Source organism: Mirounga leonina, unplaced genomic scaffold (genome assembly GCF_011800145.1).
Source record: "Mirounga leonina isolate KUSES-001 unplaced genomic scaffold, KU_Mleo_1.0 Mir_171, whole genome shotgun sequence".
NCBI classification, from domain to species: domain Eukaryota; kingdom Metazoa; phylum Chordata; class Mammalia; order Carnivora; family Phocidae; genus Mirounga; species Mirounga leonina.
Window position 1 is genome coordinate 6,388,338 of NW_023270436.1, and position 27,106 is coordinate 6,415,443.

The 27,106-nt window shown below is 39.4% G+C and overlaps 1 protein-coding gene across 9 annotated transcripts in view; it reads left to right on the top strand.

The window, feature by feature from the left end:
• Positions 1-27,106, top strand: part of MPHOSPH9 (M-phase phosphoprotein 9) — a 59,035-nt gene that overhangs the window by 83 nt on the left and 31,846 nt on the right. For 2 of the 9 annotated variants that reach the window (XM_035016869.1, XM_035016874.1), the window contains exons 1-11: positions 2,176-2,622; positions 5,551-5,704; positions 11,206-11,295; positions 11,499-12,019; positions 12,919-13,042; positions 16,814-16,904; positions 18,797-18,903; positions 22,180-22,305; positions 22,507-22,967; positions 23,295-23,450; positions 26,613-26,700. In XM_035016869.1, coding sequence (XP_034872760.1) covers positions 2,516-2,622; positions 5,551-5,704; positions 11,206-11,295; positions 11,499-12,019; positions 12,919-13,042; positions 16,814-16,904; positions 18,797-18,903; positions 22,180-22,305; positions 22,507-22,967; positions 23,295-23,450; positions 26,613-26,700 — 2,025 coding nt within the window. In that variant the 5' untranslated portion in view covers positions 2,176-2,515. Of the gene's footprint in view, positions 1-671; positions 1,096-2,175; positions 2,623-5,550; positions 5,705-11,205; positions 11,296-11,498; positions 12,020-12,918; positions 13,043-16,813; positions 16,905-18,796; positions 18,904-22,179; positions 22,306-22,506; positions 22,968-23,294; positions 23,451-26,612; positions 26,701-27,106 lie in introns of those variants that run through there. The other 7 variants (XM_035016867.1, XM_035016868.1, XM_035016873.1 and 4 more) reach the window with 7 other exon arrangements.

Genomic DNA, 27,106 nt, shown 5'->3' on the forward strand with positions numbered 1-27,106 from the left:
GGTCGCCGGCCTGCGTGGAGCTGTCGGCCGCGGGGGGCAAGGGGACGAGGCTTGGAAGACACGGCCTTAGCAGAACCCCCGGGGTGCTGATGGATTTAGGGCGGGGAGGACGACGACCAGACGACGCACCCCGCCCCCCACCGCATCCCTCCGGTGTGTGGGGGCTTCGCCAGTGGCCGTGTGCCTTTTCTAGCCTCAGTGCCCTTGAGTGACACCCGCGCGGCCCAATCGCAGAGCGCCTCTTCCCCAGGGGCGGGGGGCTTGTGGGATTTTTCTTCTTCTCTTCTTTTTTTTTTTTTTTGACGGTCTTCCTTGCTTTACTTTGGGAATCACGATTGTAGTTGTTGGAACGGCGGCTTTTCCTTTCGCCTCTTTGCTGCCTCCAGTTTAGGCGGCTGCATTCGGTGGTTCTCCCTCGCCTCTGACCCGAGAGCCACCACCAGCAATTGAGGTCTGGCTGCGAGGGCGAGGATGTCGGGATCTGGCCTCAAAACCTCTGCGGTCCTCTCTTCCTTACGCCCTCGGGCTCCCGGCAAAGCGCAGCGCCGGGTTAACTTTTACAGTATCAGCAGACCCCGATCTGGTCTTTTTTTTTTTTTTTTTTCCCCTCCAGCGACCTTCCCTCCCCCTTTTTCTTTTTTACTAGGTGTCGTGGGGACAAAGAGCGTGACATTTCGTTACCGGGAAATATAAAAATGGCTCTGTGCTTATATCCATTGTCCATCGAGTTTTGTTTTATATTGTGTGTGTATGTGTGTGTGTGTGTTTGTTTTTAATTTTGCATTTAGGTCGGGGGTTTCTGCCCCCTTCCTTCGTTCCCTCCCCTCACCCCCCACCCCTCCACTGGAGAAGCATCTTTGCCTCTCAGGTGGTTTTTCCATCTGCATGTTCTGCATCCGGATTACCTCGGCGGGGGGGAATAATAGATGGGATTGCAGATCCACGTCCGTGGAGAGTTTGTGTTTCCCCGGAGAAGAGCAGGGTGATTTGAATCCAGCTATTTTCGTTGCCACTTGGAAGGTGCAGCCCCAGACTTTTTCAATACCACATTTGTCGTTGGCTATGGGCTGAGCCCCTGGGGAGAAATCCATTTAGGTAGGTCCTGTGACCCTGGGCTTTGACAAAACCTTCCCCCCTGAAGGAAATGGTTCCTCTAAGAGCTGCTGTTTTTTAAGGTTGTGCTTTCTAAACCAGGCCTAGGAAGTGGGAACCTAGTGGAATCAGAATAGATCTCTTCGCACTCCCTAAAGTTTGTATCTTTTAAGCAGCATAGATTTTTTTTTCTTTTTCTCTTGCTTCTTCACTTAAAAAAAAAAAAATACATGAATTCCCTAAGAAGGAAGCATGGTGTTTGATTTGTTATAGCCAATTTGTCTCTGTACACCTAGCATCAGTTAACCTGCATCAGTTAAGCGGTTATTTTTAGTTTTTAGTTTTTATTTGACCCGGCAAATAGTTTATTTTTAAACAAGTCATATATGCATAGAGTAGTAAAGGCTATGATAGTGCAAAATGCATTTCTTCCACCCCTACGTTCCAGCTAATGGAGAAAACAACCATTTAATTTGCTATGTTTAATACCAAATTAAATACTAAGTAGTTCCAATTTATCTATTCGAGGTATAAATCAACAAGTATGGATCCTTGGTAGAACTTATTAAACAAATGAACAAAGCATTTAGTATTCCAATTGTTACATAGTAGAATTGTGTCTAGAATCCTAATAATTAAACACATAAAATTCTGAAATACTACCTGGAAAAGATGATGCTACTTTTGCAAATCACTCTTATTGTAGATTTTTTGAGATAAAATTCACATAACATAAAATGCATCCTTTTAAAGTATACAATTCATAGGTTTTTAGTATATTCACATATGGGTTGTGCAGCCATCACCACTTTGTAATTCAACAATTAACCCCAAAAAGACACTCCATATCCCTTTTTGGTCACTGCCATTTTCTCCTTCCCCCAACTTCTGGCAACCATAAATCTACTTTGTGTCTCAAGAGATTTGCTCTTCTACATTTTTCACATAAATGGAATCATACACTAGGTGATCTTTTGCTGAGCTTTTACTTAAACATAATAATTCAGTGTTTATCCACATTGTAGTATGTATCAGTATTTTGTACCTTTTTATGGCTGAGAAATATTCCATTATATGTATATTTCACATTTATCTATTCATCAGTTGATGGACACTTGGGTTGTTTCTGCATTTTGACTATTGTAAATAATGTTGCTGTTCTTAATGTAGATTTGTTTAAAAGGATCAAGGTTTCCAAAGTAGTGAAAAGACAGTTGCTAGGTTTAGTGGCTTTTTATAGTATTTTTTCCTCCATTCATTTGCAGACTCTCTTGGGAGCTTAGGATATTTCACAGTTCTGAATGTTAGCATCTGAAAATGCCTGTAGACGATGAAGCATCTGAAGATGACTCGGATTCAGTTTCTTCAAACATTGAAAGAACCTACATTCTCAAATAAGAGAGTATAACAATTTCTGTACACTATGGAAGATATTGATTTGGTGAAACCCTTACGAAAAACTTCATCTTCTGTAGAATCTGATATAAAAAATTCTCCCCATTCTTTTGGACTGAACTTAAATACTAATAGGTAAGAATGGGATAGATAGATTTTTTTTTTTAAATGTAACAACAAATCAAAATAAGCTTACTTGTGTAGTTTATCCAAGTAGTGTGATAATTATTTGTTCTATTTAAATAACGATGACAGCCCTCAAACAGGAGCTGTTCTGGGACTAGTTAAGAATAGTTTCAAGGGGGAGGCACCTGGGTGGCTCAGTAGGTTAAGTGTCTGCCTTCTGCTCAGGTCATGATCCCGGGGTCCTGGGATTGAGCCCCGCGTCGGGCTCCCTGCTCAGTGGGGAGCCTGCTTCTCCTTCTCCCCGCTCCCCACTTGTGCTTTCTCTCGCATATGCGCTCTCTCTCTCGAATAAATGAATAAAATCTTAAAAAAAAAAGAATAGTTTCAGCCTTTCCCTGTTTTTCATTTCTCCCACAGATAATGTACTTTTGCATGGGGATCATTGTGAAAAAGAACTTGTTTTCTTTTTTTTTTTTTTTTTTAAGATTTTATTATTTATTCGAGAGAGAGAGAAAGAGAGTGCAAGCAGGGGGAGAGGGAGAAGCAGGCTCCCAGGGAGCCTGATGTGGGGCTCTATCCCAGGACCCTGAGATCACGACCTGCGCTGAAGGCAGACGCTTAACCGACTGAGCCACCCATGTTCCCCAAAGCATCATTTTTTAAAAAAGATTTTGTTTTTTTATTTGAGAGAGAGAGCAAATATGAGCAGGGGGAAGGGGCAGAGGGAGAGAGAGAAGCCGACTCCCAGCTGAGCAGGGAACCCCATGCAGGCAGGACTCAATCCCAGGAACCTTCAATCATGACCTGAGCCGAAAGTAGACGCTTAACTGACTGAGCCATCCAGGCACTCCCTCTTTACACTTTTTAAAATTTCTGGTAGATTACAAGCATGTCTTTAAAATTTAGTTGCCTAAATATTGTTTCTACATTTTTAAATGAACAGTACAAATAATGTTTAATATTTCAGAACTACCTCAGCAATCTGGGAAGTAGGAATTAAAGTTGAATACTAGGAAGTAAGCAAAAAAACAGACCCTGAGTGGACAAAAATAGATATTCTCCAACAATGCATTTTATGCATTTTCTTTTTAAACTCCGGTGTTTGTTTTTATTTATTTATTTGTTTGTTTGTTTTTTAATGTATATATATTTTAAAGATTATTTATTTATTTATTTGACAGAGAGAGACACAGCGAGAGAGGGAACACAAGCAGGGGGAGTGGGAGAGGGAGAAGCAGGCTTCCCGCCGAGCAGGGAGCCCGATGTGGGGCTCGATCCCAGGACCCTGGGACCATGACCTGAGCCGAAGGCAGACGCTTAATGACTGAGCCACCCAGGCACCCCTTTGTTTTGTTTTTAATCAGAGCCTGTTTGCTCTCATTTTGTACATGATCTGACAAACGTGATTATTTGATTTCTAAATTTCTCGTAGCTTAAAAACAGCAAAGAGGCAAAGCCCATTAGAGAGGAGACCAGCTATAATAAGCAGGTACAAGGAAGCAAAAATACAGCAGTCTGGGTCCTACTGGTAAAGGGTCAAAGGTCTTTAAACACAATAGATCTTGAAAAAATTGTGTATAATAATAGATCTTGAAGAGATTGTGTAAAATAAATAAATTCATTAATTCTTTAAGAAGTTTGTTCATTCTCTGCCCTCCTCAGGAGGAATTTAAGGCAGCTTACAGGAACATATAAAATGAGAAAGCAAGGTGAAAGGGGGGAATGTGTGTGGGAAATGGTCCAGGAGAGGTGCCTGCCTTTGTAATTTGTACCCACGCACTGAAAGTTTGTTTCCTGTATCACTTGGTGGCCCCTTTGAAGAAGTCCCTTTTAGAACATAATTTGCCTGGGGAAACCTAAATATGCCCTCCCTTTTTATTTTTTTAAGATTTATTTTAAAAATTTGTTTATTTATTTAAATTTTTAAAATGCAATCTCTACCTCCAACGTGGGGCTCGAACTCACCACCCCAAGATCAAGAGTCACATGCTCCACTGACTGAGCCAGCCTTGCACCCCCTAAATGTGCCCTTCTAATGAAGATTATGTAACTGAACTTGTCTCCCTTTTCATTGTGACTGGCAGTGAAATCGGTCAGATTTAGACTTATTACACAAATGTGTAACCCCTTATGGACAACATGTATGTTCTTCTTTCCCTTGAGTTTTTATTAATCTTTCTCTGATTCTACTTGTTACTGTTTTTCTGTTACTTTCATCAGTGTTGTTTTTTTTTTTTAATGAACTCTTTGTGAAACAATGTAGGGTATCAATAAATAAATGAAAATGACCTCTTAGACTGGAATTTGAACAGAGTTTATTGTCCTTAATTATGCTTTGTGTTTTTATAAAGCAAATCTGAAATAACTTCCTCTCAAGTTTGGGAAAGCAGTCCTCCTGGAAAGAATCAGTGCTATTTTACACAATGAGTAGTCTAAATAAGTCCTGAATATTTGCTGCTAATTTGCTTGGCACAACTTTTATTCAAAGATAGTGTAAAGATAAGCATCAGCTTATCACACCAAATTAGGGGGATCCAATTAACAAGACTTGACTGCAACTCTGGGCAGTGGAGAAAGAAACCCCACTACAAAAAAAGGACAGTAGAGCAAAATAATCCTCTGGAATGATTTAGATTGGAGAAGCTGGACCTTTTTCTTATCGTATAGCAGAAACTTTTATTTTCTGCTGGTGCTTTGGAGCGTGCTCCAGCTTCTGGAGAAGGTCTTTCTGTTGGGTTCTTTAAAAAAATAAGGGCTGTCTTTTTACTGCTATTTTCCTTTTGTGGACAAACGTGATCAGATTTTCAACAAACGAGGTGCCATTAAGAAGGATTAAATATCAGTGGTTTTGTACTGCTCTGCTAAACTTGAACTGCTGAATTATTCAACACTTTGGTAGAATGAAGAAAACCATTTGAATTATTTATGTTTCAACAGAAGTAGTCCCCACCTTAGTACAAATGGGGTATCCTCTTTCTCAGGGAAGACCAGACCATCTGTAATTCAAGGTACAGTTGAAGTCCTAACCTCTTTAATGCAAGAGCTACAAAACAGTGGAAGGACTGATTCGGAACTTTGGAAAAACTGTGAGGTATCTAGTTTTGTTTTATTTGTGGAATTTTAAAAAATATATTTGTAAATGTGCCTCTACTAAACTCTAAATTATTAGAAATTTATATCCTAAAGAGCATGATTCTTATTGCTAAAGTGGCCAAATACAGTAATTGGGGAACAACATTGAACAAATATGAAAAAGATGATCAAGAGTATGTTTGAACAAATATTAGGGATTGGACACTAATTTACATTTTAAATGTCAACTAAAATACTAGCTTTGTTCAGAGAAGTGAGAGTTCCAAAATTATTAATATTGTTACTAATTCTAATGTTTTAAGTAACAGAATTATCATTTTGAAAAACCTAAATCCTCTTTGAAATATTTTGAACGCTCTACTCATAAATTAAGACTTCTATTTGTAATGCCTTATCACATTTAGTTGTGATACATTGAATTATATTGATTTTTCAGAATTGTGTTTCTCTGGTCCATAGGTTAAACTGTGATACAGAATTTAGCAGTTAAAAGAATACATATATGTAAATTTTGTTTCACAGAATAATGCCCAAGTTAGATTTTTCCAAGGCTAGATTTGGTAGTACCTTATAAAAATGTATAAAACATTATTATTATTAAATTCTTTAGGGAACAGTAAATTTTATTAAATGTATTTTTTCTTAAATTTTGAAAAATATTTATCATACTTTTAAAACCATTATTTGTGTTATTTTCAAAATGTATAAGTGGAATGAAAGAATACCTGCTTTAAGGATTCAGTAGCAGCCGCCCCTAAGTAATTTTTTGTATTCATTATCCATAATCATTGAAGTTATAAAAATGACTGTTATTGCAGACTTTAAGAAAATTGAGTTTTGGGCGCCTGGGTGGCTCAGATGATTAAGCGTCTGCCTTTGGCTCAGGTCATGATCTCAGGGTCCTGGGATCGAGTCCCGCATCGGGCTCCCTGCTCCTTGGGAGCCTGCTTCTCGCTCTGCTTCTCTCTCTCTCTCATGAATAAATAAATAAAATCTTAAAAAAAAAAAAAAGAAAGAAAATTGAGTATTTATTTTTATTTATTTTTAAGATTTTATTTATTCATTTGAGAGAGAAAGAGCACGAGCAGGGGGAGGGGCAGAGGGAGAGGGAGAAGCGGGCTCCCCACTGAGCAGGGAGCCCTGACATGGGATTCGATCCCAGGACCCCCGGGATCATGACCTGAGCCAAAGGCAGATGCTTAACCAACTAAGCCACCCAGGTGCCCAAGAAAATTGAGTTTTACATTTTTACAATTTTTATATTTTTTCATATAATGATCAGTATATGCTAATGCAAGAGACCTGTAAAACGAGACAATTAAAAATGGAATGTTTTGTGAAATGTTTACTTTAATATACTTATCCATTAGCTTATGTACCTGAATTAGCATGCTTTTAAAAAAAAATAAGGTATTGCTCTCCTGGCAAATTCATGTTTAACTAGAAATTGTTACTTTTAATACTTGAAATCAGCATCTTAGAATCAGAATATATTTGTGAATTTAAGATACAGATTTTTATTTATTTATTTATTTTATTTATTTATTTTTTTAAAGATTTTATTTATTTATTTGAGACAGAGAGAATGAGAGACAGAGAGCATGAGCGGGAGGAGGGTCAGAGGGAGAAGCAGACTCCCTGCCGAGCAGGGAGCCCGATGTGGGACTTGATCCGGGGACTCCAGGATCATGACCTGAGCCGAAGGCAGTCGCTTAACCAACTGAGCCACCCAGGCGCCCAAGATACAGATTTTTATAAGCTAGCATACCAACCAGCTTGACATTTGAGCCAGTTTCTTTACACCCTTTCTCCTTCATCTGTGATACAACATTATGTTTAATATTAATTGGCTACTTAATTTTTGGTAATGTAGACATGTAATTGTTCAGTGTATAGTTTAAGATATTTCTTACTTTGACAGAATATGAAATATCCTTCTGGTCATTTCAGTAAAATCTCTCCAATTTATTAGTGTGTTTTGTAGCATACAAAAACAAAATCCTCTGTTTTACTGTGTAGCATTTCAAGAAGAATGGGAGGGGTATGGATTGTGCAAGTCTTATTCCTGACTCTTTTCCCTGAATTTCATGTTTTCATCTCTCTTTGGAATACTAACCTTTGTCTGATTTCTTCCATTTGTAAGGGATTAATCTATGTTATTAAAGCAAAACGTAAAACCTTTCGTGGAGCTCAGAGCTCTGGAGATCTGATTTCTTTCTTTCTAAAACCTCTTTCCTGGAATTCTGAAGTTTATCATTGCTTAAACTTGAGAAGGTTATGTATTTTGATTCATGGAAAATAAAGTTTAACACATTTACATAGAAATACTTTAATACATTCTTAAATGCTTGCTGTTGCTAATATTTCTGGATGGTGAATTTTTAAAGCACATTATTAGCTTATTTGTCTTAATTCATTATTTTTGCATTTTAACTATTTAGCGCTACTGATTATGTAAGAGTAATGGTTATGTGATAATAGTTATTGTAAGTGTACCACTTATTGAGTGTCTGTTTGCCAAGCAGTATACTAGATACTTTTTGTCAGTGGCACTCAACCTTATTAGACCTAAAGCTCTCATTTTATAATTTTACAATTAATTTACTAATTTACATTTTACAGTTATATTTTACAATTTTTAAAGTAACATCAACTTAAATGAAATTCACAGATACATCCTGCCTGTACCTACCATAAAAACAATCATCCTCTTAACTGTGATAAAGAGGAGGAATAAAAGTTACTTATAATACAAAAACAGGTATTTGCTCAGGTGCATCCACGTTAGAAGAAAAGCCTGGTGTTGATATGTAGACTCCCTGTGAAGGCAGCAGCTATAGACATGGACTGATACAATTGTGTTGTCCTGATGATCTAGCACTGCGTTTGGTGACATGATTTTCTGAAATGGTGACCAATTTCTGACCGAGTTCTGAAAGAAACTTAACATCTTTGTAGTTGGATTCCTGGACCATTTGATGATTTGAAAGCTGTGCAAAATATATGGTATTTTTATAATAATATAAAATGGACCCAGGACAGTTTTTCGTTGTTGGGGACCATCCTTTGATTTGTTTCCCTGGACCCACTGAGTGCTGGTAGTGCCCTTGCTATCTTTGTGACAGCCATGACCTCACAGTTTTTCAAAATGTAGTTCCCCCCATTGGGATTACTGCTTCATATGCATCATATTTGAATTTAAAATTTAATCCTCCCAGCCACCTACGAGGTGTTGCTCTTCCCATTTTATAAATGCATAAGAAGCACAAATGAAATTTACTTGTTGAGGACCACCACACAGGTTGTTAGTGGAGAGCTGGGAATCAGGCCTAGGATGTCAAAGCCAATGGGATATTTACAAGGTCAGACTATAGAAACCCCTTTCAAGCTAATAGCATCAAAAGCTGTGTGCAGGGGAAAGCTTTAATTAGATGCCCAAGTCCTCCAAAAGTATGTAAAATGCAGGTCATATAAATAATTTTAGTTAGAAATAAATTATAGTTCTTAATAATTATGTGAATAATATTTGCTGCATTATAATGTTCCTAAATATGTTTATTGAAAATTAAAATATAAAATCCGACTAGGCATAACAAAATCTCCACCAATTTATATCCTGAGTAAGCTCTGTTCATTCATATCTTAAATAAGAAAATGATAATAAGGATATGATTAACATTAAGTGTGTCACATAATAATGAACCCATTTTTGGTTTTTTGTTGTTGTTGTTATGTATGTTATTCTATCATTGTTGTAATTTAGTTCTGTGTGACTAATAACTTCATCAGGTTAAAATAACTTCTAAAGTATTTAAGTTAGTATAACTTAATAAGAAAACTGATGCCTGATTTCTTTTTTGTTTTGATTAAGATACTTCATATTATAGATAAGTTGACAAGATAAGGAACTGAATTTGTTGTAGCCTACCTTATCCTGAAGTTAGTTGATTTAGAATCAATACTTCCTATCAGTACTGTTCTGTTTCAATTTGAAGGTTTCCTTTTCCAATCCTGAGAGTTTTTACTTCCTTTGCTTTAATACTGTTATGTAGCTTTCAGTTTAATTCTGCTCTGTTATGGTTATTGAATTGGCTTTAATCTGAAGGGCCTCTGGATTGTGTAGTCTAACCAAGAAAAAAAATCAGCTTGAAATTCACTTTTTTTTTTTAAGTAAACTCTACCCCCAACATGGGGCTCAAGCTCACGACCCCAAGATCAAGAGTTGCATGTTCCACTGACTGAGCCAGCCAGGCGCCCCTGAAGTTCACAGTTTTATACACCCACTTAGACTATATATGAGTGCCCACTCTTTTCTTGGCACTGTGTCCCAGGTGCTGGAGACAGGTTAACAAAGTGAACAAACGAGATGCTCTCTGATTGTGGTAAAGGCTATGAAGTCAATACACAGGATGACGTTTAGAGAGCAACTGTGGGATGGTTTGGGAAACTTTGAGAAGTTAAGCTGAAATTGCAAGAAGGGACAGAAGCCATGATAAGAGTTGGAGAGAGAACTTTCCAGGTAGAGGGTACAGTGAGGACAAAGCTTTTGAGGTGGAAGACAGTTTTGGCATGCTCAGGGAAAAGGTAGAGGCCAGTGAGGCTGGTGTGCACTGAGTGAGGGGTAGAGACGGATGAGATGAAGTTGGGAGGTGTGCATGGGCGGGATCACTCAGGGCGCTGTAAGGAATACAGGAGTGGAAAGATAATTGCATGGTTTATAAGGGAAGCTCTTTTTCGTGGTAGCTGCTTATTGTGTATTATTGCATAGAGTCTGTTACTGAAAGGACACCAGCCTTAAGACTGAATTTAGCCTCTGGACATCTCCCTGCCCCCTTTCCTGCCATGTTTTGTAGTCTGGTTATAAGAGTACTGACTCCTTTGTCTGCTGATGGCCTTAAAAAAAAAAGTACTGACTCCTCTTGAGAGTCAGGATGGATCAGGACCTAAAAGTGACTGAAGGGAGGGCTAAGCCAGTTCCACGGGTTTTCATTCCTCTCTCAGCTGTAGTGCGCTGTCAAACACTTCAGTATCTAATTTGAAAAAGGTTCTTTTTTTTTTTTTAACTTAAATAACAAGTAAATTAGGGGTTTAAATCCCACAATACCAAATTATTTCTTGTTTAAAGGCGTGGGATTCTTTTTTCTAAGAATTGTTTAAGAAAATCATTAGCTGTTACAAGGAAAGGAAGCAAAATTGAAGACAAATATAAACTGCCAATTCTTGATGATAGCAGAGGACATCAAATTAAGATGTCATTTGAAAAACGAGATTTACCCAGACCTTCAAATTGACCCAGACTGCAGGTTACATGAGAAAAAGGGGTGACCACGCCTGTGCCTTTGTATTTTTGCATTAAATATAGCTTTGTAGCTATTTAATTCAGCGTATTCACTTCACATTAAAACTATATTTTAGAAAGGTCCTTTCCCACGGGAGGAATTTTTCTGTGACTATTACATGAGAAATTATTTTTAACTAAAATATTTTATAATTTAATAGACCAGGTGGTTACAACTATTCAATTTGGTGGAGAAACAATGCCAACAACAGATAGTTGCCCAGCAGGAACAGTTCCACAACCAAATTCAAGTAAGTTGTTAGTTATCTTGATTCTTTTCTTTATAAGATTTGCAAGAGGAAGCAGTTAATACTTCGTATCAGTTTGGTTTTTGAACTAAAAACAGATTCTCTTTAGAGTAATAGCTCATATTTTTAAGCAATATTTTCATAGTATTTATGAAAGTGTAATGTTTAGTATACTTTCTTACCCAGATCTATAACTTTATTTTCAGCGAATACAGGAGGAGATAAAAAATTTAGTCAAGTTACAGACCAGTAATACTTCCTGGGCTTCCTCCGATAGTTCTTTAAGCAAACAGTTATCTTCAGAAAGTCAAATGGGTTTTTTTTCTGAAAACAGTGAGAGAAATGAACCTATTATCAGTTATCCTAAGTCTACAGAACCCGAAATGCAGCAAGAAACGTCCACGTCACAACCAGACTGCAATGTGGATAGTAGCTCAGTGAGCAGTGGGTATGGTACCTTTTGTGTCTCTGAATTAAATGCCTACAAATCTAAGGACCCTCAGGAGTTCATGGAGCACACAGAAGTTTCTGAAGGACAGTTTGGAGCGCCTTTGGGGCAGACGGAGTCACTTGTAGATGGTGTAAAAAACAAGAGTTTTCATATACATACCACTGAAGAGTTTTGCGCATCTGTAAAGGAAGATATTTCCATTTTTCCTGGTGAATTTGAACACCATTTTCTTGGCGAAAATAAGATTTCAGAAGTATACAGTGGAAAAACAAACAGGTAAGTAGAATTTCTCCCATAATTTGAAGGGAGGTTTGCTTGTTTATTACATTTAGAATCTAGTAAAGCAAGCTCCTTTTTGAGTATGATAAAATGACACGTATTTGAACACTTAGCAGCTTTACCAAAGTCTTGTATTTATTGCTTGTGGCAAATGGAAATAAAGCATGTGATATATTACCAACATGTGACTTTCTTCCCATTTGCAATGTTGTAAGACTACTGTAACCTCCTAAGGTGGGAGGCCTTGCCAGAAAAATACCTTTTATATTTTCCAGTCACTATAAACTTGCTGAAAATTCGAGTATAGGACTGTATCAACAGTAGAGTTTTGTCACATACGTGCATATAATTTGAAACCAAACATCATACACGAGTATATTCAATTTAATGCTTTTTGTGTATAAGAGGAACTTTTGTAAGTTTAATGACAACTGTGGCTGGATGTTTGTAAAGCAAATAATCATTTAAAATTATGTCATTTATCCCAAATGTTCAGTTTTATATCTCTAAAATGTATCCTCTAAAATAAGTGTTCAGCTATAGCAACACAGATCTTGTGTATCTATAAGTATAATTACTAGTCCTCGTAAATAAAGAAGCTTTTGCTGTGGAGATATATTGAGTACTTGAATGGGCCACTATGATCAGTTTTGTTCTACTCTGTGGCTACAGCTATATGTATTACTAATCACCGTTAGTTTTTTGGTTCACTTTACCTTTGGTAATGAAAAACTGTAAAAAGAAATTTAGGTGAATCAATAAAAATACGTCTTTTCTCTGCTATTAGAAAAACAACTCAAAGCATTTTCCACTGACTAGTATTCACTAGTGTTTAGTTTTATGTGTGAAGGACAGCATCTAAAAAGAATAATTTTGGTTTTCTCTTTTTTGCATAGTAAATCTATAACATCATGGGCACAAAAGCTGAAGCAGAACCAACCAAAGAGAGCACTTACAGAAGACGAGTGTTCAGAATCTATGCAAGGAAATGAGCAAGCCAAGAAGTCACCAGTTGAGAAAGTAGGTGATAAGTCACTTTACTCTGGCATGCCTCAGCTACTGATAATTTTTTTTTTTAAGATTTTATTTATTTATTTTGATAGTGAGACAGAGAGACAGCAAGAGAGGGAACACAAGCAGGGGGAGTGGGAGAGGGAGAAGCAGGCTTCCCGCTGAGCAGAAAGCCTGACGTGGGGCTCGATCCCAGGACCCTGGGATCATGACCTGAGCCGAAGGCCGACGCTTAATGACCTAGCCACCCAGGAGCCCCAGCTACTGATAATTATGTGGAGTTTACTACATGCTCATCAACATAAGTTTTTTGCCCTTTCTTTGTGGTATTAATTTGTTCCATTGACCTATCAGCCTTTACGAGTCTCAGAGGATTGGAAACAATGATTTGCTCTAAGTATTGGTTCTTTAGTAGTCTGGAAGTCAAAACTAATGAGGGATAAAGTACTATAAAAGTGAAAACCATGTTGTAAAGGTCCTAATTCTCTTTGTACTGCAACTGTTTACATTTAGCCAGAGAGTAATCCATTTAACTTTTTTTTAAGCCCTCAAATGATTTGTATTACTATTAAGTTGTAAGAAGTAGTACTGTATGTGTGAATGCTTCAAGACAACTCTGAATTTATAATCCAAATTGTGAGAGATTACATGTTTAAATTCTGTGTGGCCCTTTTGCTAATCTAGCAGCTGTTTTTGTTAGAGTTGCAGATATTCAGTAAATTTTAAACATCTTTGAAGCCCTTTTGGCTTAAATTATTGTAGAGTAACATTGTTTAGCATAGTCCATTGAAATTGCAAAATCCGGTCTCTGCAAACTTGGTATCTTTAGAAATTGGCCACTTCTTGATCATCGTAAACATGGTCTTTCCATCATCCTGTGAAAAAAATTAAATAGAAGTCATAAGAACACAATCCCTCAGCCTTCCTAAGGCACTCTTTTTTCTTCCAGTAAATTTTCATTTTTTCAGCCTGTGATACTTAGGCTTCTTCATATTACTGTTCTTGAACGTATTCTGATTTGTGTTCAGAAGGGAAGTGAGGGTGCAGAAAGCTAGGGGGGCCGCCAAGCCTCCAAGATCTGCAAGCGCCCTGTAGTATTGCATTCATAATAGTGTTCTTTGGGGTTTTTTTTAAAGTTTTTTTTTTTTTTTTTTTTAAATTTATTTGAGAGAGGGTGAGAGAGAGTGCATGAGAGGGGGTAGGGTCAGAGGGAGAAGCAGACTCCCCACTGAGCAGGGTGTCCGATACGGGACTCGATCCCGGGACTCCAGGATCATGACCTGAGCCGAAGGCAGTCACCCAACCATCTGAGCCACCCAGGCACCCAGTACTGTTCTTTTGAACCCATGTGCCATCAGGATGCTATATCCTTGTTTGGTGTGAGAACGTGATAGTATTTGGAGATGGGGGTGAAAGTTGCTTTTTTCTTTGGATTAGGTTGGCAGAAAAAGAAAATGTCCTTTCTTTTTTTTTTAAAGATTTTATTTATTTGAGAGAGAGAGCAGGGGGAGGGGAAGAAGCAAACTCCCCGCTGAGTCACCCAGGCGCCCCTCCATTTATTATTTTAGAGAGCCAGAAAGAGCAAGAGCATGCACAGGTGCTCGAGCACCGGGGGAGGGGCAGAGGAAGAGGGAGAGATTCTCAAGCAGAATCTGCTCTGAGCTCGGAGCCTGATGTGGGGCTTGATCCCAGGACCCTGAGATCATGACCTCAGTCAAAACCAAGAGTAGGATGCTCAACCGACTGTGCCACCCAGGTGCCCCTTTCCTTTTTTTTTTTAAAGGTGAGTGATGTTTTTGGTCGTAAATCATCATGGGAAATAAAGTTTCTCTGATATTTGAGTTTTAAATGATTTTCAGATAATGGTAGTTGATGAACCCAAGGCCCCACACTGAAACGCATTTCTTACCTGCATAATCCTGAGTCAAATTCTGTGGATTCAGCAAGTTGGAACTCTTTGTTTCATCCTTCCTCTTCTCCTGCTGTTTCCAGTTTCAGGCTAAGTCAGGGAGCCCTTGCGGCCAGAATTCTCTGGGGGTCCAGCTTTCTCTTTCTCCAGCGGTGGCTTCTTCGGGGCACCGAAGCACGTCTTGAAGTGGCTCTTGTCGAGCAGCAAGGGGACAGACCGGACGCTACCGTTTCCCGAGAAGCAGGACTCGGGAGTGGTTTCTCGGATGGGTGACTAGACTGTTGCTGACATCAGTGAAGGTCCCTGTGCCAGGTGTGGGACAGCTTCTTGGGAAGGACTTCTCATTGCTCCCTCCTCTTCTTTCTCATTAAAAGCGAGGCCTGGTGTGCTCAGCAATGCAGCAGCAGCCGGGCAGGGGAGCCCCCGCCCACCACGGGGTCGGCTGAGTGCATTAAGGTGGGCACCGCCGGACTGGGAGGAGGACAAAATATGTTCCTCGGTATTTTTCACTTAGCCTTCTGCTGTCAGCTTTTTCTGGCCTGTTCAGTACTGAGACTTGACAGAAATTTGAATTTCTGTCAAGGTAGGAATTTTAGAGGAGACAAAAGATGACCTAGGCAGTTCTCATTTGATGAACGAGGGACTGTGAGTGGTGCCTTAGGAGGCTGAGATGAAAACCCCTACATGGTAGGTAGAGTGCTGTCACCTCAGTATCCTTTTACTTTTGCTGTGGGTCCACAGATGATTGTAAGCAAATGCAACTTAAATACTTTTCAACAGGAATTAAAAGTTTGATGGTGGTGGAACTGATAAGAAAAATTCTGATAAAAATATTTCTGTTTGCAAACAAAGATTTCTTGTGACAATGCCAGAGATACTGTGAGGAGTAGTTAGCTCAGAATTTTTATTAGAATTGATGATAAGCAAGCATTTCGAGCCTTTTCTGGGATTAGTAACCAGTTGCCTATCTGTAAGACATAGTTTACTACTTGAAGTTCATATAGATTACTGAATGCCATTTTCAGAGTTTGAATTATTGTACTTTTTTTTTTCTTAAAGATTTTATTTATTTGACAGAGAGACACAACGAGAGAGGAAACACAAGCAGGGGGAGTGGGAGAGGAAGGAGCAGGCTTCCTGCTGAGCAGGGAGCCTGATGCAGGGCTCGATCCCAGGACCCCGGGATCATGACCTGAGCTGAAGGCAGACGCTTAACGACTGAGCCACCCAGGCGCCCCCGAATTATTGTACTTTTTTTTAAAGATTTTTTTTTTTAAATTTATTTATTTGAGAGAGACAATGAGATAGAGAGAGCATGAGAGGGGGGAGAGTCAGAGGGAGAAGCAGACTCCCCGCCGAGCAGGGAGCCCGATGCGGGACTCGATGCCGGGACTCCAGGATCATGACCTGAGCCGAAGGCAGTCGCCCAACCAACTGAGCCACCCAGGCGCCCCAGAATTATTGTACTTTTAATGATAAAAATGAATTGTTAGGGCTTTCACATTAATTTTTACACTAAATGACTTTAATTCCAGGCACTTTGAATTTCTTTTGGATGTAGCTGGCAAATTATAAATACATTGTCATTCTGAACTCATTAAGTAGCTCCAGGTGCCAGTGTTGTTCTTCCGGTTCTACAGAACCAAAATAAACTTTTGTAAACACACAGGAAAAGAAAACCCTTCACGGTTAATTCCTATCATTTTGCATTCTTGTAATCACGGGGAAAAACAGGCTTTCTTACTTCTTCATGAACCGTCTGAGACTTTCTCTACACCGGGGTTTGACACCTGGCTCTCATTCCTTGGGTCAGCAGTTTGTGCCTAATGATTTTCAGCTGTCAACTAATAGTTTTCTCTCTTGCCTTGTAGTCTAATTTCACTGCTGCTAAGCAGCCTCATGCTTTTTACCTCAATAAACCAGATGAGAGTCCAAATTCTTGGATGTCTGATTCAGGAACAGGTATGATACTTATTTTTTTTATAACAACTTATCTGCATTTCTAATAGGATGATTCTATATAGTGTAATAGAGGGGTTTCTGTAAATCTGTTATATGTTGTGTTGTGCCTCTGCTAAGTCTGACTTCTTTACTTGCATTAATTTGTTACACATTCTGTAAAGATAGATGGAAAAAATACTTTTACAGTTATTTCAAACAGTTGCAAAGTCATCTCAGCATTTTCCAGGTGCTCCAGAATGAATTAAGAAATTCAAACCCTTTTTGTGAACCATTCTTTACTCTCCATGGTAAGCTTATTTTAGTTTCAATGATGTCACGTACTGATTTTTCTCCCCCACAATCCCACATCCAGTTTGTCAGGATGAATTAGCATTGCAGGCTGAAAATTGCCAGAACTGAACCACCGTCATGCTCTCACCCTCAGAGAGCTCCCATCACCTGTCACCTGGGGTTCTGCAGCTTCCTGCCCAGCCTCCCTGCCCTCATCCTGGCACCCTTTCATCTGTTCTCAACACAGTAGCCTCTAGGATTCTTGTTAAAGCTAGGTCAGATCATGTGACTTCTTTGCTCAAAACCCTGCTGTGCTCTTTCCCTCAGAAGAGCAGCCAGAGTCTTTATAGGCACCCACAGGCCCAGCAAGATCTAGCCTTGCTCTGTTTGACCTCATTTTCTTTTTTTTTTTAAGATTTTATTTATTTATTTATTTGATAGAGAGAGGCACAGCGAGAGAAGGAACACATGCAGTGGGAGAGGGAGAAGCAGGCTTCCCGCCGAGCAGGGAGCCCAATGCGGGGCTCGATCCCAGGACCCTGAGATCATGATCCGAGCCGAAGGCAGACGCCCAACGACTGAGCCACCTAGGTGCCCCTGACCTCATTTTCTGCTATTCCCTTTCTCTGCTTCAGCAGAGAGGCTGTTTGCTTAAATGTGCCAGATATGTTTTTTTTTTTTTTTAAGATTTTATTTATTTGACAGAGAGAGAGACAGGCAGAGAGGGAACACAAGCAGGGGGAGTGGGAGAGGGAGAAGTAGGCTTCCTGCGGAGCGGAGAGCCCGATGCGGGGCTCGATCCCAGGACCCCGGGACCATGATCTGAGCCGAAGGCAGACGCTTAACGACTGAGCCACCCAGGTGCCCCGATACGTTCTCCTTTTAGAGCTTTTGCTTTGCTGCTTCCTATATTTGAAATGTTCTCCCCACCTCTTATATAGGGGACCTCCCTCATACATGGCTAAAATGCTTTTACTCTATCTTGTTACCTTGCAGTGAGCCAATCTTGAGCACCCCTCCACACACACTACATATTCCGTTTTACTGGATTTTTAAATCTTAACCATTAGGGTGCTTACCGCCTTCTAACCTACTGGGTATACCTTGTGATTTATTTACTGTTCACATCTCACATTCCCTGCTCCCCAGCCTGGCACAATAAACACTCAATATGTATTTGAACCATTGAATTCTTTATGTTGCTTTTTCTGTACTGCTCATAAAGAAATTGTTGTCTTTTAAGAGATATATTTTAGATTGCACTAGTTTATCTTGACTTTTTTTAAGTTTATTTTTTTTTTAATAATCTCTACACCCAACATGGGGTTGAACTCACAACCCTGAGATCAAAAGTCACATGCTCTATCGCCTGAGCCAGCCAGGTGCCCCATATCTTGCCTTTTAATAATATATTTCAGTTTTAAATATTTGGATCATTAAATTAGAACTCTTACATAGTAAGGCAATTAAGAGCATCTATGCCATCAAAATTCAACTTCCCATATAGACCTAAAACTAGTTACTTCCCATATTTAATTTTTTTTAAGTAGAAATAAGTTTTCCTAGAAAGCATTTTTATTCTCTTTCCTCAGTCTTCTCTTCTGTGTATTTGTGTGCGATAGGACTGACTTACTGGAAGCTGGAAGAGAAGGACATGTATCACTCTTTGCCTGAGACTTTAGAGAAGACGTTTGCACCGGCCTCCTCCACAGATACGTCCCCAAGCCAGGTAATTTTTTTTTTTTTTTTAAAGATTTTATTTATTTATTTGACAGAGAGAGAGACAGCAAGAGAGGGAACACAAGCAGGGGGGAGCGGGAGAGGGAGAAGCAGACTTCCTGCCGAGCAGGGAGCCCGATGTGGGGCTCGATCCCAGGACCCTGGGATCATGACCTGAGCCGAAGGCAGACGCTTAACCGACAGCCACCCAGGTGCCCCCAAGCCAGGTAATTTAAAGACACATTGTGTGTGAGTGTTTGCATTATACAATTGTAGTTAAGTGTGCCATTTCATTATGAATTTTGTGTTTTCCAATTTCTGATATACTAAAGAAAGCCTGAGCTTTAAATTACACCTGCTTTTAAATTGGGTCTCTCATTCATTGCCTTATGTGATCATAGGAAAGTTAAGAGTAGAATTAAAAATGTCCAGTTAATGTGTTGTAAATTTAAATGAGATGATTTTGTGCCTACTGTTCTAAATATAGTAGGTCTGCAGACAACCACTTCTGCTGTTCTTACACCTGGTTTTGATTCTCCATCCTATTATGCCTTCCTGCTAATTCATTTGTACCATAATTTTGAGTATTTTAATTTTGTAGTAATTTTCTTTGAGCAAGAAATGTAAATATTTTCTTTGCTTCAGAACAACGAAATAAAACTGTCGAGCTTGTGTACATCCATGTACATATCTCACTTCTGTCTTTTGGTCAGGTGGTGAGAAAGTAGTTTGGGGAAAAGGAGAGATTACAATGAAAGTAACCAGGAGAGCTGTAAGCCTGAGTGACCGGCATCAGAGGGGCAGAGGGCGAACAGTATACACATCAGAGTCCCACAATGGGGCAGAAACCAGCATCTCATCCTTCAGGAAAGGAGTGAAAAAGAGAGAAACACAGAGGAAGGCTGAGGAATGACACTGTGAGGCGCCAGAAGGCTCGGTGGGCTTTGTGATGACAGGGCTCACTGTGTGTATGACATTATCTGCACCAGCAGTAAATGAATACTGTATTTTGGTGATTCTAAATTACTGTCACCTTTAAGACTTCCTGTTTCATATTCTAACCCACCAAAAAGGACCAAGAGAGCACTGATACAGTAGAATTTATTTTTTATTCTTATTGAAAGAGCTTGTAGACTAATTAAACATTGATTTTTATCAAAGAACTCTTATACACACTTAAAAAGGACAATATAAGTGAAATAAGTTTGTTAAAACTTCTTCACCTACAGAGGCTTATACTCTTTTCAACTCGGTGTTGGTTTCTGTGTTTTTCCACATACTGTTTTCCTTGAGCCATCAAGAGCTTTGAGGATTTGGCATTCTTTAAAAAAGGAGGAAAGGCCTTGGTGCTGAGTTTTTACCTGGCTTAGTGGTTATGTAGAACCGGCCTGTGTTTGGCTCCCAGATGGGGGAACATTGCTAAACATATAGGATTCACCGTCCCTTAAATATTGGTTCTCGGGGTTCAGGTGTAGTCTCTAGGATTTTCTTCCAGAGTGCTGATAGCTGTTTGGCCAATTTTGATGTCTGATAATTTGCTCATGAGCAGGCAATGACAGTTGTGTCCCAATTGCTACTTGACTGGAAGCAGTGTAAGATGCCATTAATTACAAGAGGCATCCTCACTTCAGAGATGTTAAAATATGAAAAGAAATCATAGAAGTGGAAAATGTGAAAAATGGTTCCTTATACTACCGTGAGCTCTAAATAGAGGAATTGCAACTGCTCACCCAAACCACCAGGCAGGGATTCCTCAGGCTCAAGGCCACATCTGGAGTGCTCTGCTTGTTATAGGCTGGAAGTCTTGAAAAGGCCTTTAGGTTGTTGGTATATAAAAAGTAAAATTCTACAGTAGAATTACAGAGATTATGGATTTTAAGGGTTTACATTCAACAAATTAATGCCTTTAATGCACACACAAAGGTTTTTTTTTTTTTTAAGATTTTGTTTATTTGAGAGAGAGAGAAGGAGTCCGAGAGGCATGAGCAGGGGGAGGGGCAGAGGGAGAAGGACAGGCAGACTCCCCACTGAGCGGAGACCCTGGGGACCTCCCCCCACCCCCCCACATGGGGCTCCATCCCAGGACCCTGAGATCATGAGCAGAGCTGAAGTCAGACGCTTAACGGACTGAGCCACCCTGGTGCCCCCATGCACACACAAAAAGTTTAATCATCTTATTCACAAGCTAGTTATAGGGTTTATTTAAAAATATTAATTCATGGTATTCTGCAGTCTGTGTAGGGTCTGGAAATTGGACACAGATTTAAAGCTACATGTGAATGTGTTCTTTCAACGCTTTCAGTGTATCTCTTGCTGAATCTATAATCTCATTTAAGAGAATGTCCACAGTTTAAATTTGAGGCCTGGGGTTAAATGATCCACCGTCATGCCCTACAAAAGATCCCACCTTGAAATAATTTAAGGCTGAGGTTTTAATGTTTGGAGCTTAGACCTCTTCGTAACATTCCCAGTGTGGCAGAGCACTGATTTCAAGCTGTAGAAATTAGGGTCATATCTTCTTATTTTATGAGTTTTTAAAAGGGGCTTATTTCCATAGGGTAACTTGTTTCTTAACCCTTTTTTTTTTTTTTTTTGTCTGCCAACTCTTAAAAAAATTGGAAGGGGGGGCGCCTGGGTGGCTCAGTTGGTTGAGCGTCCAACTCTTGATGTCGGCTCAGGTTATGATCTCAGGGTCCTGGGATTGAGCCCCACGTGGTGGGCGGGGCAGGGGGGTCCTTTGCTCAATGGGGAGTCTGCTTGAGGATTCTGTCTCTCTCTCCCCCTCTGCCCCTCCCCCTGCTTGTGTGTGTGTGCTCACTCCTCCCTCTAAAATAAATAAACCTTTAAAAAAAAAAGGAAAATAATTATATAGATACCCCTATACCTGTCCTCTTGAGTCACATGATACTAATTTAGCCAGAAGTCTTCTCATCCTGCTTTGGTCATTCATGATGAAGTCTTTTCTTACCTCAAAACTTGATTTTTATCTTGAGTAGGGGGCACTACCAAAGTTTTTTATTCTTTAGACGTATTCTTAGGCTACTAAATAACTTAGGTTCAGATTATCACCTTAATATTTATTGTTAGGGGATATTAATTTTTTTCATTCTGAGGAAGACTCATAATTAACAGGTAATGACTTCTAAATTTGTTTTATAAGTCCGAAAGTCTAGAGTCTCAATTCATTTAAAATCTTCCAGAAATCTTTTTGTGGTGCTGATCTTGATATCAGTAAACTTTTTTCATCGTTGATAATACTATTTAAATTTTGTTTCATATCTTTAAGTCTAATACTAGTAATGAGATGAAGCTACCATCACTGAAGGATATTTATCATAAAAAACAAAGGGAAAACAAGCAGTTACCTGAGAGGAATCTCACTTCTACTTCCAACCCAAATCATCCACCAGAGGTAAATTGTCAACACTCTGCTGAGTGAAAATGAAAGATGCTTTATGGCTCTTAACTTTCATCTTAAGCTTTATTTTCCCTAGGAGATCTAAAGCCTACTCACTTAAAAACAATTTTCCCCAGGAGATCTAAAGCCTTCTCACTTAAAAACAAACACTGAGTACTGAGGGCAAAACCTTACTGTTGTCTGTCTTATTTCTAGGTACTAACTCTAGATCCAACGTTACACATGAAGCCAAATCAGCAGATTTCAGGGATTCAACCACAAGGCTTTTTGAATGACCTTGATGACAGAATATCCTTTTCACCAGACTCTGTTCTAGAACCTAGTATGTCTAGTCACTCTGACATAGACTCATTTCCACAAGCAAGTAATATCGCTTCTCAGTTATCTGGATTCCCAAAATATCCTTCAAATACAAAAGCTTCACCAGTGGACTCTTGGAAAAATCATGGGTTCCAAAATGAAAGTAGGGCCAGTTCCACGTATCCTTCAGTTTATACTATTACTAGTAATGACATCTCGGTCAACACTATAGATGAAGAAAACACTGTCATGGTAACCTCAGCCTCAGTCAGTCAGTCCCAGCTTCCAGGGACAGTCAACAGTGTCCCAGAATGCATTTCCTTGGCTTCCCTGGAAGATCCTGTGATATTGTCCAAGTATGTATTCAGTGCATGGCTTGTAATGTTAATCGATTTTGTATGACGTCTGCTTGAATGATGAAAATGATTTTTATTGACCTTCCCTAATGTATAAAATCTTAGAGATACAGCATTTTTAAGGTAGAACATCTAAAAATTAATCCACGTCTTTCATTTTTTGCTTAATTAGTTGTCAACGTGTGTATTAATCTATTATGTTTTATGTGGGTGCGCAGAGGAAAAAGGCTGTACTTTTGCTTACGAGAGATTATGTTCTTGGTTTCTCTTGTGGGATAGAGAGTGAGTAAATGCTCTCCTAAAAATTTTTTTTGCCCTCAACAACAGAATTAGGCAGAACCTGAAGGAAAAGCATGCTCGACACATAGCGGATCTTCGAGCTTATTATGAATCAGAAATAAATAGTTTGAAACAGAAACTGGAGGCAAAGGAAATTTCTGCAGTTGAAGATTGGAAGAAAACCAACCAAATTCTTGTAGACAGGTAAAATTTCTAATTCAACTATAAAGTTAGTGTTTCTCCAACTTGGATATGTTATTTTTTCCAAGTATACTATATTGTGATAAAAGAGTTTGAAAACATGTTTTAGATTTGAAAATCTTAACAGATATATTTGCCTAAGTATTTTTATAGGTTTGAACCAACCTTATATAGCAAACTGGTAGCTGACATGAGGGCATTTGTTTCATACAGATAAAATACTGAAATAGTTGAGCAGATTTTGTATATTTAAAGGAATGTCATTTATGGGTGGATTAGAACTGTGGATGGATTTCCTAAGAAATCTCTGACTAACGTCCTTGAGCAGTTCTCAATCTTTTCTTAAACCCAGATTTCACATAACTTAATCCAGACACTCATGAACCTGTGGAAGCAATTATCCTGCTGAAAAAAGAAACCAACATGGAATCACAGGGGACAATTACGTTGAGGATAGCCAAATACCTGTTTTAGAGAGAGAATCATTAACAAAATTCGATGCTCTAACTGTAATAACAGCGTATTTGCTACATATTTTACATTTAAATGGGACTTAAACAGATTGAAAACTGCTGAGGTTGATATAGCAGCAAACAATTGTTCTCCAAGGCAGACAAAGACAAAGCCCCTTGAGAAAAGATTAGGAGGGAACTGAAATCATCTGGTCCAGTTAATAGTTTAACTTGCAGAATTTTAGGTAAACTAGCCTTTATACTAGCTTGCTGTTGCTGTGGTAGTTAACAGTCTGTCTTATTCCTGGGAGTTACCGCAGCTTCCATTTGCTGCTGGGGGTGGGCCTGGGACTGGGGGTGCAGTGGTAAAGAGCAGTAGTTTGAAAAAAGCCAGAAAGAAGCCAGGTTTAGGTTTTCTAGGATAAAAGGAAAAGAGTAGCTGGCAGGCTAGGGGAAGTCGGTTCTTGTTTTTTTTTGTTGTTTTTAAGAAGGCAAAGAGGACTACAGGTACTTCCTGTGGAAAACGGAAGTGTGAAAGCAGCCCCCCAGGAGGCCTCCTTAGGTTAACGATAGGCTGCCGGAGAAGGCGCCTAGGACAGGATAGCTGAGGAAAGCACTTGTTTTGTCCGGAGGCTGCTAGAGCGGTGGGTGAGGTGGTGTAGGTGGGACGAACTGGAAGGCAGGATGGAAGGCGAGAGCAGCAGGAGGGGCGCGGAAGGCCGGGTATGGAGAGCCGTCACCCGGGACTGGAGAAATGATTGACCTGAGACAAAGCCAATTTTAACTTGTCGGCATACACATCAGGTTTTTTCAGACTTAAAATTGCAAGTGGGAGAATCCCCCTGGTACTGTAAATGGGGCCACTGACACATTGTGGGCCAGCTGTGGTCTCAGGTTGTTCTGTCACATGGTCGCCTACCACAATTGGTGTGGTGGTTAAAATAGAAAATTATAGTTAACATACCTACACTTGACTCTTTGGTGCTCTTTCTTTCAAGAACAGTTTTTTGGGTTTTTTTTTAAGATTTTATTTATTTATTTGAGAGAGAGAGACACAGTGAGAGAGGGAACACAAGCAGGGGGAGAAGGAGAGGGAGAAGCAGGCTTCTGGCTGAGCAGGGAGCCCGATGCAGGGCTCGATCCCAGGACCCCGGGATCATGACCTGAGCGGAAGGCAGACGCTTAATGACTGAGCCACCCAGGCGCCCTCTTTCAAGAGCAGTTTTATCAGTATTTGATTTCTGCAGGGCATTAATGCACAGTGGTTAGGAGCGTGAACTCTGGAGTCACACTGACAGGTTTCAAATCCCAGTGATTGCTTACAATCCAGGAGGAATTCAGCTTCTCTGTTTTCTCATCCGTAAAATGATAGCAGTCCTAACTCATAGGATGAATGTAAAGTGCTTAACATAGACTTGGCATGTAATCAGTGCCAAATAGATATTAGCTTTTATTCACAATTCATTAACACCGAGTCAAAATGATAACAGAATCCTAATGTGTATTTTGTGATTTTGAGGTTCTGTGATGATTGACTTTACGAAGGTCTTTAATTATAAGAATAATACATTCATGCTAATTTGGAAAAGTACAGAGGGATGCAATATGAAAGGTCTCCCTACCCAACCTCTGTGCTTACATTCCAAACTTAAGTTTTATATCTTAGAAATCATAATGCACAGATGTATATATAGGTTTTTTTCTGTAACAAAGATCAAGCTATTTTATGCAGTCTTCTGTATCCTGTATTTTTAAATATAATTTTTTTAAAGATATTATTTATTTGACAGAGAGAGAGAACGAGCACAAGCAGGGGCAGCGGCAGGCAGAGGGAGAGGGAGAAGCAGGCTCCCTGTGGAGCAGGGAGCCCGATGCAGGGCTCGATTACAGGACTTCGGGATAATGACCCGAGCCAAAGGCAGATGCTTAACTGACTGTGCCACCCAGGTGCCCCAAGAACTTTTTCATTTTGCAAACCTGACCCCTGTTCCCATTAAGCAACAACTCTCCAGCCTTTGGCACCCAGCATCCTACTTCCTATGAATTTGACGCCTCATGTGAACTTGGGAACCTTGTATAAGTAGAATCATACTTGTCCTTTTGTGTCTGGCCTGTTTCACTTAGCATAATGCCCTCAAGGTTCATCCATGTTATAGCAGGTGTTAGAATTTCACCCCTTTTTTTTTTGTTTTTTTTGAAGAAGGAGAGAGAGAATCTCAAGCAGGCTCTATGCCCAGGACAGAGCCCGATGAGGGGCTTGATCTCACCAATCTGAATCATGACCTGAGCTGAAATCAAAAGTCTATGCTTAACCAACTGAGCCACCCAAGCACCCCTAGAATTTCATCCTTTTTAGGGCTGAGTACTACTCCATTGGATGGATAAACCACACTTTGATTATCCATTCATCCTTCTGGACACTTGGGTTGCTTCCATCTTTCGGCTTGTGTGCATTTTGCTTTTGGGAACATGGGTGTACAAATGTCTGTTCATATTTTAGCTTTTTTCACTTAACTATTAGGGATATTTTCATATTGTTATTTTCTCTGGAAAATAGTATCAATTTTATTGGGATGTATTTATTAACATGACATCCTTAGTGTTCACTAACATTGGAGAATTTGTTTACATATTAGAGAATGAGATTTATAGCATGCTTTTAAGGGAAAGGATTTTATCTTCTAATTTTTTTGTTTCAATTTATGGTTTTTAGATGTGGCCATTTAGATAGTGCTCTGAATGAAGCTACCAGTCGTGTGAGAACACTTGAAAATAAGAATAACTTACTGGAAATAGAAGTCGTAAGTACTCTTTTTTTGTTTAGTGGCTTAGTGCTAAAAACTTAAACCTTGGGCGCCTGGGTGGCTCAGTTGGTTGGGTGACTGCCTTCGGCTCAGGTCATGATCCTGGAGTCCCGGGATCGAGTCCCACATCGGGCTCCCTGCTCGGCGGGGAGTCTGCTTCTCCCTCTGGCCCTCCCCCGTCTCATGCTCTCTCTATCTCATTCTCTCTCTCAAATAAATACATAAAATATTAAAAAAAAAAACCAAAAAACTTAAACCTTTTTGTTAACTGAACTTTAGAGACAAATTAATAGTTTTATAAAAACAGTGGCTATGTGTTTTGGTTTTTTTTTTGTTAGGATGTCTTATTTATATTTTGAAAGCTACTGGCTTCCTATACTAGGATAAACTTTTACACTTTAAA